We start from the raw sequence: 12737 nt of genomic DNA on the forward strand, positions 1-12737 counted from the left end.
TTATGATAGAAGAAGGACTGAGTAAGTAAGTGGAAACAATGAAAGAATCCATGAGTATTGTTGCTGCTCCTGCAACCATTCTTTTTATTGTGTTGCCCTTTTAACCATTAATATATAGTAGCTTCTGCAATGGACGATCTGACTTGGGATTCTTCAAGAGTGAGAAACAAGATATTTTAAGGTTTAATCAAGAGCCCTCCAATCACCTTGACTCTTTTGACTCCGACCTCCCTCGTAGAACTCTTCAAGCAGCTTATGAGCAGCCAAAAACGGTTGGTAAGATAACAATCTTTCTTTCCTTCATTATTCTTGTTAGAATGTAATGAAAGAACATAATGAAGAAGTAAAGAAGTGTGGACGTTTTGTTGATGAAGAGATGTTAGGAAGTAATGAAATCTGACCGTTGATTGTAGATGACGTGTTAGGGAGTTAGTTTTATTTTTGTTACAGTGCACATGCAAAATACATGCAGTGCGCATGTATATATAAAACACTTTACACATGTATCATTATGATCATCATCAATAATACAGATATGAATTTTCTCTCTCTTTTGCTCTGTTTTTCCTGCGTTTTCTGTTAGTGTTCTAAGTTGTATCAGAGCCTTTGACCAACGTCGAAAATAGCCGATCCCTCACCAATTTCTTCTTCCTTTGACAAAGAAAATAAAGATTCAAGTCTCAAACACTCTTTTGGTTCAGTCAATTTCTCCAATTCTTCTTCTCTCTCTTCTTCAACACTTTCGGTAATCTCACCAAAATTGACAAGAGATAACCACCGTTTCTGGAAATCACAGATCATGTTTGTCGTTGGAGCTCATGGACTCGAAGAACACCTCACTGGACTCGTATCATGTCCAACACTCTTTGTTCGTGTTCAAGTGGATAGCTCAAGTTCAGAGGTACACAAAAAACCTAATTCAGAGTATCTACTTTGGAAGAGAACTGATAAATTGCTGGTGAGTTGGTTATTATCTTCAATATCAGAGTCTATGTTTCTTGTGATCTCTAAGTGTCAGTTTGCAACCGATATATGGTCAACTTTGGAAAAGGAATTTCTTACCGAATCGAAAGCTAAAACACTGCATGTTAAGAGTCTACTGCAAAACATGAAAAAGGATAGTTTAAGTATGCATGATTATTTTCTAAATGCATGATTATTTTCTAAAGATGAAAAGTTATGCTGGGAGTTTGATTGCTAGTGGTGTTATTATCACTGATGAAGAGTTGTTGAATTACATATTGGATGGTTTAGATTCTGAATATGATACGGCAGTTGTTAACATAACCACTAGACTTGAATCTAAGGTTGATCCGATAACGGTGCAAGAAGCTCAAATTGTTTTACAGAAGCTAGGACTTAGGCTGGAGAAAGCTAATAGTATGATGAATTCCTTGGTTCATATTGAGTTTCATAGCAGTTCAGCTAATATTGCTAGTCTAGCTACGAACAATGAACAAACGAAGTTGCAATCTGTACCATAGTTCTCTACTAATCTAGCTCCAACCTCACAACCTTCTAAGTTCAACCAATCTGTTAACCAATCATACTCTACACCTAATCAGAATTCAGTGGTGAATGCACCCTCTCAGAATCAATTCATGCCACCTTAGAATCAATTCTTTACATCACAATTTGCTAGAGGGTATTCTGGTGGCAGAGGAAGAGGTCGTGTAGGAGGAAGAAACATATTTATCTGTCAAGTGCGTGGTAAAACTGGTCATCTGGCATTGAACTGTTACCATCGGTTTGATGTTAATTTCTCAGGAAACTCTTCAATGCTAAGGAACAATTTTAATCCTCATGGATTTGCAAGAGCACCTGAACCTTATCATGGAAGTTTTTATCCTTCCATACCTCCTCAACACTACTCACCAACTGCCAATACAGGCCAGTTACTACCATTTCAGAATGTCTATCAGCATCAATAGCCTCAATTTTCAACAGCTCCTGGAACTTCCCCTAGCAATACTAGTTTCTAGTCTAATGTTGGTTCCTCAAACATGTCTAATCAGGTGTTTATGGCTCAGTCTCAGGCATATGATCAGGCACATAATCAAACTCCTACAGCCATTAACTACATAGCCACACCATCCACTGTAAGAGATGTTGCATGGTACATGGACTCTGGAGCAACAGTCCATGTTACTTCTGATTTTTCCCAGCTGACAACAAGCTCCAATTACACAAGAGGAGAACAGCTTCAGGTTGGCAATGGTGAGTTGCTAACTATCTCACATACTGATTCTGCTATATTAGCCTATTCACATTGGATTTTGTGTCTTAGAAATGTTTTGATTGTTCCTAATATTACCAAAAATTTACTTAGTGTTTCCAAATTAACTAGAGATAATGATGTCTTGGTTGAATTTTTCAATGATCATTGTGTTGCTAAGGACAAATCCTCCAAGGCAACCTTCTCCAAGGAGTTCTTAAAGCTGGTCTGTACCAACTTTAAACTCCAGTCTGCCCTACCTCTACTTCCATTACAGCTTTGTCTCCCTCGTTGTCTTCTTCACACAATGTCCAGCATCACAGCACCAGCTCTGTCTCATTTCCTTGCTCTTCGAATAAGGTCTTCTTGATTTGTCTCAACACTCGCCTTTGATTTCTTCAACTTTCAATAAATGTAATGCAAATTTTACTTTCAATAAGGGCAAAAATTGTAGATAATACACTGATCTTACCATGTATTCTGATTTGTCTATCCCAAGCAATGTACCCTCTTTTGATGTAGCACCTATTATTAATAAAAGTACTGTTTTGCAATCTTCTATTCTTGACAAGTCTGTTAACACTAAGTTAGATAGTTTTCAATCTTTTCCTGTCCAGAAAACTGACATTATGATATGGCATAAAAGGCTAGGTCATCCTAACTTCTTAGTTCTTACTAAAATTCTTAAAAATTTGGACATTCCCTTTCACACAAAAACTAACCTCACATTTTGTACAGCCTGCCAACATGGTAAATTGCATCAATCTACCTATCCAAAGTCTACCTTTCAAGCCTCTAAACCTCTTGAACTTATATACTCCGACCTTTGGGGACCTTCACCTATCCCTTCACCTGAAGGTTTTAAATACTACATCCAATTCTTAGATGATCATACAAGATTCACCTGGATTTTTCCTCTAAAAACCAAGTCTGAAACCTACACCATCTTCACTCAATTTCATAAACTTGTTGAGAAACAATTTGACACCTCCTTAAAATGTGTTCAAACTGATTAGGGGGGAGGTGAATATAGGAGTCTAGTTCCTTCTTTTAAAGCCAATGGTATCTTGTTTAGACATCCTTGTCCACACACCCATCAACAAAATGGGAGGGTAGAGAGAAAACATAGACAACTAGTTGAACAAGGATTAACTCTTCTTGCACAAGCTAGCATGCCATTAAAATTTTGGTGGTATGCATTCCAAACAGCTGCCTATCTTACAAATAGACTTCCCACACCTGTTTTGAACAATTTTTCACCCTTTCAAAAATTGTTTCATACTGTCCCTTACTACTCTACCATTAGAGTTTTTGGTTGTGCCATTTATCCTTTTCTTAGACCCTATAACACTCACAAGTTTAACTTTCATACTGTCAAGTGTACTTTCATTGGTTATAGTCATAAAGGGTATAAGTGCTTAGCTCCTTCAGGCAGAATTTATACTTGTCAAAGTGTCAAGTTTGATGAGTCAGATTTTTCATTTCAAATTTTACCAATTCAGCTCTAGTTTCATTTGTTATATCATCCAGTTCTGAGTCATTTCAACCTACTGCTTCATCCTGGTGTGTACCTACTGCAGTACTTAATTCTTCTCCTATATTACCTACAAACTCACAATGTCAGTCTACACATGATCATTGGAACAAATCAACCAGGATATATTCTCCAGTTTCATCTCAGTCCAGTTCACTTCAGACTTCCATACCTTGTCAGTCTACTGATGCCCAAGTTTCTAAAAATGATGAGTCTTCACCTGTGTCCACAACCTCTAAGACTGAAGAATCCTTGATGTCACCTATAACCATCTCCTCTAATAACTCATTTGAAACTATACCACTTGCAGTTCACTTGCCTTTAGTAGCATCTTTGCCTTTTGGAACAAATACACATCCTATGCTAACTAGAGCAAAAACCAAAGCCCATAACACTGCCCTACTGACCTCTTCATCTCTTGATATCAAAGAACCAGTCACTATGTCAGAAGCACTCTCTTATCCATCCTGGAAAGCTACTATGCAGGCTGAGTATGATGCTTTGATATCCAATTAGACCTGGGAGCTTGTTCCAGCTAACTCTGATATGAATCTAGTAGGTTGTAAATGGGTGTTTAAGGTTAAAACTAATCCTGATGGTTCTATACAGATATTTAAAGTCAGGTTGGTTGCCAAAGGATTCCAGCAGACCCCTGGTATAGATTATCTTGAGACATTCAGTCCAGTAGTTAAATCTCCAACTATCAGAGTGATTTTGAGCTTGGCTGTAAGTTATGGATAGGATATACAACAAGTAGATATTAATAATGCGTTTCTTAATGGGGATCTTTAAGAAACAATCTATATGGTACAACCTAAAGGATTTGTTCATTCACAATATCCTCATCATGTTTGTAGATTGACCAAAGCTCTTTATGGACTTAAACAGGCTCCTAGGGCCTGGTTTGATAAACTTAAGAAAGCGTTCCTTGGATGGGGGTTTGTTCATTCTCTAGCAGATCCTAGTCTATTTGTGTATCAAAAAGAATGCATATTGATGTATGTTCTAGTGTATATGGATGATATTTTACCCACAGGAAATGACCCCAATCTGGTTCAGAAAATAGTCTCTGATCTTAATACACAGTTTGCATTAAAGGCTTTAGGATCTCTCAAGTATTTTCTTGGGTTTGAGGTGACAAGAAATAAGGCAGGAAATCATATGAATCGGGAGAAATATGCAAAAGATCTACTGGTTAAAACAAATATGGTTGATTGTAAGCCTTGTAATACCCCAATAGCTTCTAGAGCTAAACTTGCACTTGAGGACAGTGAACCTTTTGAAAATCCAGCACTCTACAGAAGTACAGTGGGTGCACTGTAGTATTTGACATTGTCTAGACTTGACATTTCTTACTTAGTAAATAAGCTCAGTCAATTCTTAAAAGCCCCTACACAACTGCACTGGCAGGCCTGTAAAAGGCTATTGAGATATCTTAAAGGCACCTCCAATTATGGCCTTCAATTCTATCCCAGTCATAGGTTTAATCTAGAGTGTTACACAGATGCAGATTGGGCCTGCAATCCACTGGACAGAAGGTCAACTAGTGGCTAATATGTGTTTCTCGGGTCTAATCTCATTTAGTGGAATTCAAGGAAGCAAAAGGTTGTGACTCTCTCTTCCACTGAGGTAGAATATAGGGCTCTTGCACAAAGGTCCACTGAAATAGCCTGGTTCTGCAGTCTTTTTTCTGAAACTGGTCTTAAGTTGACTGAAATTCCTATTATCTGGTGTGACAACCAGAGTGCAAGTTCACTTGCCTCCAATCCTGTCTTTCATGGTAGGACTAAACATATTGAGCTAGATGCTCACTATATACGGGAACAAGTTACAGCAAACAAGGTTAAAGTTCAATATGTTCCAACTGAGTATTAAAAAGCTGATATCTTCACTAAGGCACTTTTAGCTTCCAAGTTTGAAACACTTCAAGGAAAACTTACTGTACAAGCACCTGTTAGTGTTTACTTAATGGAGTGACATGCAGTTGTGTTTTTTTTTTTTATCTGCAAATGTGTTCTGTTGATTGTTGCTCTGATGGAGTTTCTTTTGTGGCAGTTCTTATTGATGGAGTTTGGCAGTGCAGAATGTGTTATGAATTTTGCAAATTGATGTTTGAGAAGTTATGCTGCTGTGTTGGGAGTTTGGTAGTGTAGGATCAGAATGTGTTGAGAATATGCAGGATCAGATGAAGTTCACCATGAGTTGCTGCATTTGCATGAGATGAGCTGCTTGTAGCAACCAGTTCGTCACGAGCTACTGATGCATGAGACGAGCTACTTGTAGCAACCAGCTCGCCACGAGCTGCTGCTTTTGCATGAGACGAGCTGGATGTCATGAGCTTCTGCATTTGCATGAAATGGAGCAAGTTTTCATGTGTTCGTGAAGTACAGCGAATAGTGTGTTCGTGAAGTGCAGCGAACAACGAGCAATAAGTCTTCGTGTGTTGTGTTCATAGCGAGAAGTGAAGTGTGTTCGTGAAATGGAGCGAGTTTTCACGTGTTCGTGAAGTGCAGCGAACAGCGAGCAATGAGTGTTCGTGTGTTATGTTCGTAGCGAGCAGTGAGTTTTAGTGTGTTCGTGAAATGGAGCGAGTTTTCACATGTTCGTGAAGTGCAGCGAATAGCGAGCAATAAGAGCAATAAGTGTGTTCGTGTGTTTGTTAATCAGTTGAGAAGGTTTTGTTGAAGAAGGGATGTTAGAATGTAATGAAAGAACATAATGAATAAGTAAAGAAGTGTAGACGTTTTGTTGATGAAGGGATGTTAGGAAGTAATGAAATCTGACCGTTGATTGTAGATGACGTGTCAAGGAGTTAGTTTTATTTCTGTTACAGTGCACATGCAAAATACATGCAATGCGCATGTATATATAAAACACTTTATGCATGTATCATTATGATCATCATCAATAATACAGATCTGAATTTTCTCTCTCTTTTACTCTGTTTTTCTTGCGTTTTCTGTTAGTGTTCTAAGTATTCTTAATAATTTGATTTAATTATAGTTAAAATTGTAATATTTATGTCTTTTGGAAATTAATAACTCATATTTCAATATCTTGACCTTTTTTCTTATCTATGTAAGTTCTATACTGAGAATTTTATTTATTTATTTAGGAATCAGGGAGCATTTGGAATTATGTAGCTTTTACCATTATCACACTTATGGTTGTGCTCTGAAATTAATCAATTATAACCCAAAGTTATAGGTTGCCTGATAAACTGTAGTTTACTTTTTTTTCTTTTTTTTTTTTATATTAACAATTTTATTAAGAATAATTTTTAGAATACTGTCGGTGATATTCTCCGATATTGGTGGCCGGTTTTCGATGGCCAGTTGGCGGTTGCCAATGATAACAGTTGCCTGCAGCAATTTTATTTTTTAAAATAATAAATTATTTGGAAGTCGTTTTGGCATTTTACTAATCGCAAGCAGATTTCTATTGTGAAAAAACAACTCGTGTTACTTTTGAGTTCGAATATAAAAATAGATTATGGGAGAATCGGTGTGTGAAAAAAATTACTTATAATAGTCAACTGACTCAAGAATTCCAGAAAACATAGGCTGAGACAAAAGGAAGTTCCTGGGTTCTATTATCTTCAGAACGGTGTGGCTGAGTTGATGCCATTACCATTGTTCATATTGCTGACAACTTAACTGATCTTACAACTACCATGTTAAATATATTTTGGAAAATTGTAAGAAACTTAAGTGTGCCTTTGATTCGTGATCCAAAAATATTTTCAAACAGTTATTAGAGTTTATAGATCTGATTCAATTTTACATATATGTTTCCTACAACTTGTAACAGGCGTCAAACAACTTCCATGGAAGAATCTTCAATATCTTGACCTTCGTTCCAACTTGTTCGAAGGACCAATTCCAGTTCCGCCACCTGACATGAAAGTCTTTTTAGTATCAAACAATAATCTGACAGGAGAAATACCTCATTTAATCTGCAATATGAGTACCCTTGAAGTTCTTGATCTTTCCAACAATAGCTTGACGGGTACCATTCCAGAATGCTTGGGACACTTCAGCAACAGTTTGCGCGTGTTGGATCTGCAGGAGAATAAGTTTCATGGCAACGTTCCTGGAGTATTTACAAAGGGCAATGACTTGAGGACCCTCAACTTCAATGGCAATGAATTGAAAGAGCCAATCCCAAAATCTTTGCTTAATTGTGAAAAGTTGGAAGTCCTAGATTTGGGAAATAACAAAATAAACCAGTCCTTCCCAAAATGGTTGGGAAGCCTTCCGGCATTAAAGGTTCTTGTTCTTCGTTCTAATAAATTTTATGGTCTTGTAACGGATCCTAAAGCCAATAGTACTTCTTTCTCTAAGTTGAGAATTTTTGATATCTCGAACAACAATTTTAGTGGTTCATTACCTGCGAGTTATTTTGAGAATATGAAATCCATGATGAGTGTTAGTGGTGAAGTTAAAAAGAAGCCTCAGTACATGGGAGACAGGTATTATGAAGATTCAGTGACGCTTGTAGTGAAAAAGCTTGAAGTTAAACTACTGAAAATTCTTACCGTTTTCTGTACCATTGATTTGTCGAATAATAGCTTTACTGGTACGATTCCAGAAGTAATTGGAAAGCTTCGAGCACTTAATCACCTCAACCTTTCTCAAAACAGTCTTACAGGTCAGATTCCTCCATTGTTGGGCAATTTGGGAGGAGTCGAATCCTTAGACCTTTCTTCAAACAAACTTGGCGGGAGAATTCCATGGCAGTTAACTAATTTGACATTTCTCTCTGCGCTGAACCTGTCACATAACCAACTTGTGGGACTTATTCCTCAAGGGAACCAATTCTATACCTTCTCAAGTGATTCGTACGAAGGAAACTTGGGATTATGTGGGCCTCCATTAACAGAATGCAGCGACCCTTCCTATCCACCTCATATTGAGGATGATACAGACTCTAATAAATATTTTGGTTGGAAAGTTGTGTTGACGGCGTTTGGATTGATTATTGGATCTCGTGTTTACAACGGGAAAGCCTCAATGGCTTGTAAACGCAGTGGAAGGGAATTCCCACAAAACGGTGAGAAGGATTAAAAATAAACAGAAAAGAAGAAGAAATTAGTGTTTGAAAGTAGTTTTCTCCTTTTGGTATCATGTATCAGCCATATATAATGTAATCGACTTTAGCAATAGCAAACCCTTCTGCCTCAGTGTTCTTTCTCTTATGAATTTAAATTCAATTGTCCGGATCTCTTCAAATTATACAAACCCTTTTGCCCTTATTGACAGAAACGTTCTGTAATTGTATGGTCTAATTTAGGCAGCACATCTTGTAACAATCACAGTTTGCTGATAAACCATGGTTTAGCCTCTAATTTTAACCAGGACTAATTCAACAAGAGAAAAACAATGTCCATTCGGAAACCAAAAAAAAAAAAAAAAAAAAAAAACATTAAACAAGATCGGGAATTCTTCAATATCATCAACATATAGAATTCCAAAGTAATCTTAATTTTTCGGTCTTAATACATTTGAAACTGTCAAAATTGCAGTTACCATGCCACTGCATTCTCTTGAAATGTCCAGTGCCTTAAGAACCGTGATTCAACCCAGGAGAGCTAACTTCCCAATTTCTTCTAGGCCTAATATTTCCCAGGAATTATCAAGAATGATGAGGACTTTTTCGTCATTTCTTGCGAGGTCTGCACTGTCTTTTAAGTTTTAACTAATTTCTTGGTAAAACTTTTTAAGTCAAGCTCGTTGATGAGCTGATTTTGCATATGAAAATGAAACCATTGTATTATGTTCATTTTCTCCCAGACTTTATTTACTCAAATTAACAGTCAAATATTAATAGTTTAATGAGTGTAAATACTATTTATCCTTTTATTGACTTAGAAGTCCACTGTGGGACCTCTAATGGTGAAATATCTTTCAAGTCTGGAGGCAGAGCACCATTCCAGGAAATTACCTGCAAATTATAGGGGCGGAGCTACCTATTTATACTCTTTGCAGCTTTAAGGTAATAAGTGTTTTTATAAGTTGTCTTGATTTGGTGAAGATCTTCATTTCTTTTGATTCGTTGGGAACTTTCATTCATATCCTTAAATTAAATGAAATTTTGACAGATGATTGCACAAAATATCATTCTGAATCGGAGGTTGGTGGAGATGCCTACTAAGAGCTAATCGGTGGAGATGACGTCAACATATATTTCAGGCATAACACAGTCATTAGTTTTTTCAATTATTTACCATGTGTGATGCCTCACAAGCATTTCATCAAACACTTGGTGGAAATCTCAAGCTAGAAAAATCTAGCCCCCTTCACAAAATTCAAGAACTCTCTTGAATTCTCTACACATTTGTAGATATCTCTTGAATTATTGGTAGTTATTAGAAGATTTTAGGTCTTAAATCTCCACCATTGAATGTGGAACATTGTGTAAATCTAGACTGTTCATAATAAGTTAAGCTCATTTGGCCAAACCATCCAAGAATTGTAAGCTTAAATAATAAAGAATGTTATTTTCTCTAGCATAATCTTATGAGTTTGAGTGAGTGTTCTCTCTTATTCTCAAAACTAGCAAGCTTGAGTTATCTAGTGGGGAAATAAATAGGGTCGTGACAATTGGTATCAAAGCTCAAAGTTCTTGGGTCGCTTACTAGATCCTTCCAACTAGCTGACTTTGTTGAGGTTTGAGTGGGACCACGAACATCCTTCCAACTAGCTTCCCGTAGAACTCTTAAAGCTCCAGAATCTATTGGAATATTGTGGCTGGTTTTCCTATTTGTTCTCATGTTAAATTGTATGTCTTTAACCAAGTTCATTCAACTATGATTTTATCAATCGCATAGGAAAACCCTTTAATAAATAATACAATTGTAAATAGAAATAAAATTATGAGAGTCCTATTAAGAATTGAAATATGAGTCTAGTAGAAATATATATAATGTCCCATACATTGTGTATAAATATAGGGGCGAAAACCAATTCAAGGTTATGAGAGAATGTGAGAACATAAGATATATATTTGATGTAAAGGCTATTAAACATCATGGGTAGAGTGTCTTAAAAATTAGGATTGTTTCCACTTTAGATACTGGTCTGTTAATTATATACCAGATTTATGATGGTGTCGTGTACTCTTATATATCGTATTCATGAAATTATAGTGGATTTCTCTCATTCGTGATGGTGGCCAAGATATTTTGAACCACGTAAATGTCATGTCTATTTTTGTGGTGTGATTTTATTCCTATATTATTAATCTCAAATGTATGTTTTCTGTTGCATGATCTCCTAACCAAATCATTTGAACTGAATCTTCGAAGAGGACAGAAATGGTTGGTAAGATAAATAATCTTTCTTTGCTTGATTAATTTATCCATTACATCTTTTGCACTCCATTGTTTAAAAATTTGAAGGAATTTAGGTTTATATATTTCTCGGAAATCTCTCTTATTTGCAATATCTTGACCTTTTTCTTATGCTCTACGTTTGTTTAATGTTAAGAATTATGTTGGCTATCTTTTGATTTTCTTTGTTCTTATGATCTAGTTTGATTTACAATCTATTTTCAAAAATTTATTATAAGACTTATGCACATTTTTGTTTAATTGTGCACTAGTACAAACTCTGGAACTCTGGAAAACGAAGGATCAGACTAACAAATAGGATTTAGAGTTTAATTTTTCATAAACTTGTTGACAGGAGTTAAACGACTCCCATGGAAGAACCTTTAATATCTTGACTTTCGTCCCAACTTGTTTGAAGGACTAGCTCCAGTTCCACCACCTAATATAAAAGTGTTTTTGATCTCAAACAATAATCTGACTGGAGAAATACCTCAAAAGCCTTGATCTCTCGTACAATAAACTTGTAGGAAACATTACAAGTTCAAGGGGGAGAATTTGCAACTTGCATTCAATTTTTTTGTCAAGTGTCAAATTGAGTCAAGAGATAAATGAAGTCTTAGATATTTTCTCAGGATTCGTTTCAAGGGGTGCGGAGAATCTAGATTTACAGAATACTAATCTTTTTGGTCATTTGACCGAACAACTTAAGGCAGTTTAAAAATATAAAATATTTTAATCTCAATTACAACTCTATTTCTGGTTCTATTCCCATTTGTATATGAGAGCTTTCATTTTTGATAGTTTTAGATCTTTCAAGTGATGTGTTGGAAGGAAAAAGTCAATCCTGATTGGATTCCTTCATTTTCATATGGAATATTTTAGATTAGGATATTGTCATTTAGGGCCTTTATTTCCTTCACGGCCATATTCACAAAAAAAAACAACTAATTACTTTGGACATATCCAACCTAGGAATTGTTGATACACTTCCGATTTGGTTTTGGACTACTCGTTTTTAAATATAAATCTCTCTCATTACCAAACCCATGGAGAGATTCCAAATTTAACCTAGGCTGATTGATCCATTACTGTTGACCTGAATTCAAATAAACAATAATGCTACAGACATCAAAGGTTTACATCAAATTTTTGCATCGACTGACGTGTCATCTGAGTCAGATGCAGCCACGTAGCACACTAACAAGTATTTTGCGAATAAACGTCCGTCCATCAAATATGGATGAGCGTCCATGATTGTTGGACGACCGTTCATTTTAAATGGACTCCCGTCCATACGAAAAAAACATTGGACTTATGTCCATATTATATGGACGGGAATCCATTTACATGAATGGACGCCCATCCATAGTTTAAATTATAAAACTATAAAACAATAATAATGGACTCCCGTCTATATAATATGGACGAGCGTCCCTATTAAATGAACGGTCGTCCATTGACATCACAAATAAAAAGATTTTAATAAAATTTCAGGTTTAAAAATTTAGGGTGCCAAAAAAAGTCTTAAAAAACAAAAAGCAACAAACATCCATTGAAGCCCAACAGCCATTTAATAAGATCCATTGATAAAACAATATTGCTTAGAAAATAAACACATTGCTATGACTCCCAAACAATGGACGCCCATCCAAAGTCAA

General features: G+C 36.1%; 1 protein-coding gene across 1 annotated transcript; it reads left to right on the forward strand.

The window, feature by feature from the left end:
• Positions 1 to 253: 253 nt before the first annotated feature.
• LOC116135834 (receptor like protein 22-like) lies at positions 254 to 8815 on the forward strand. The gene is made up of 2 exons (XM_031421547.1): positions 254 to 276; positions 7560 to 8815. Exon 2 carries the CDS (start codon positions 7649 to 7651, stop codon positions 8813 to 8815), a length of 1167 nt encoding a protein of 388 aa, XP_031277407.1. The 5' UTR covers positions 254 to 276; positions 7560 to 7648.
• The last annotated feature ends 3922 nt before the right edge of the window (positions 8816 to 12737 follow it).

Source organism: Pistacia vera, unplaced genomic scaffold (genome assembly GCF_008641045.1).
Source record: "Pistacia vera cultivar Batoury unplaced genomic scaffold, PisVer_v2 Contig303, whole genome shotgun sequence".
Lineage (NCBI taxonomy): Eukaryota > Viridiplantae > Streptophyta > Magnoliopsida > Sapindales > Anacardiaceae > Pistacia > Pistacia vera.

What these genes read in the sequence shown, in the direction of transcription:
- LOC116135834 (XM_031421547.1), top strand. Translation starts at nt 7,649, where the DNA reads ATGAAAGTCTTTTTAGTATCAAACAATAATCTGACAGGAGAAATACCT.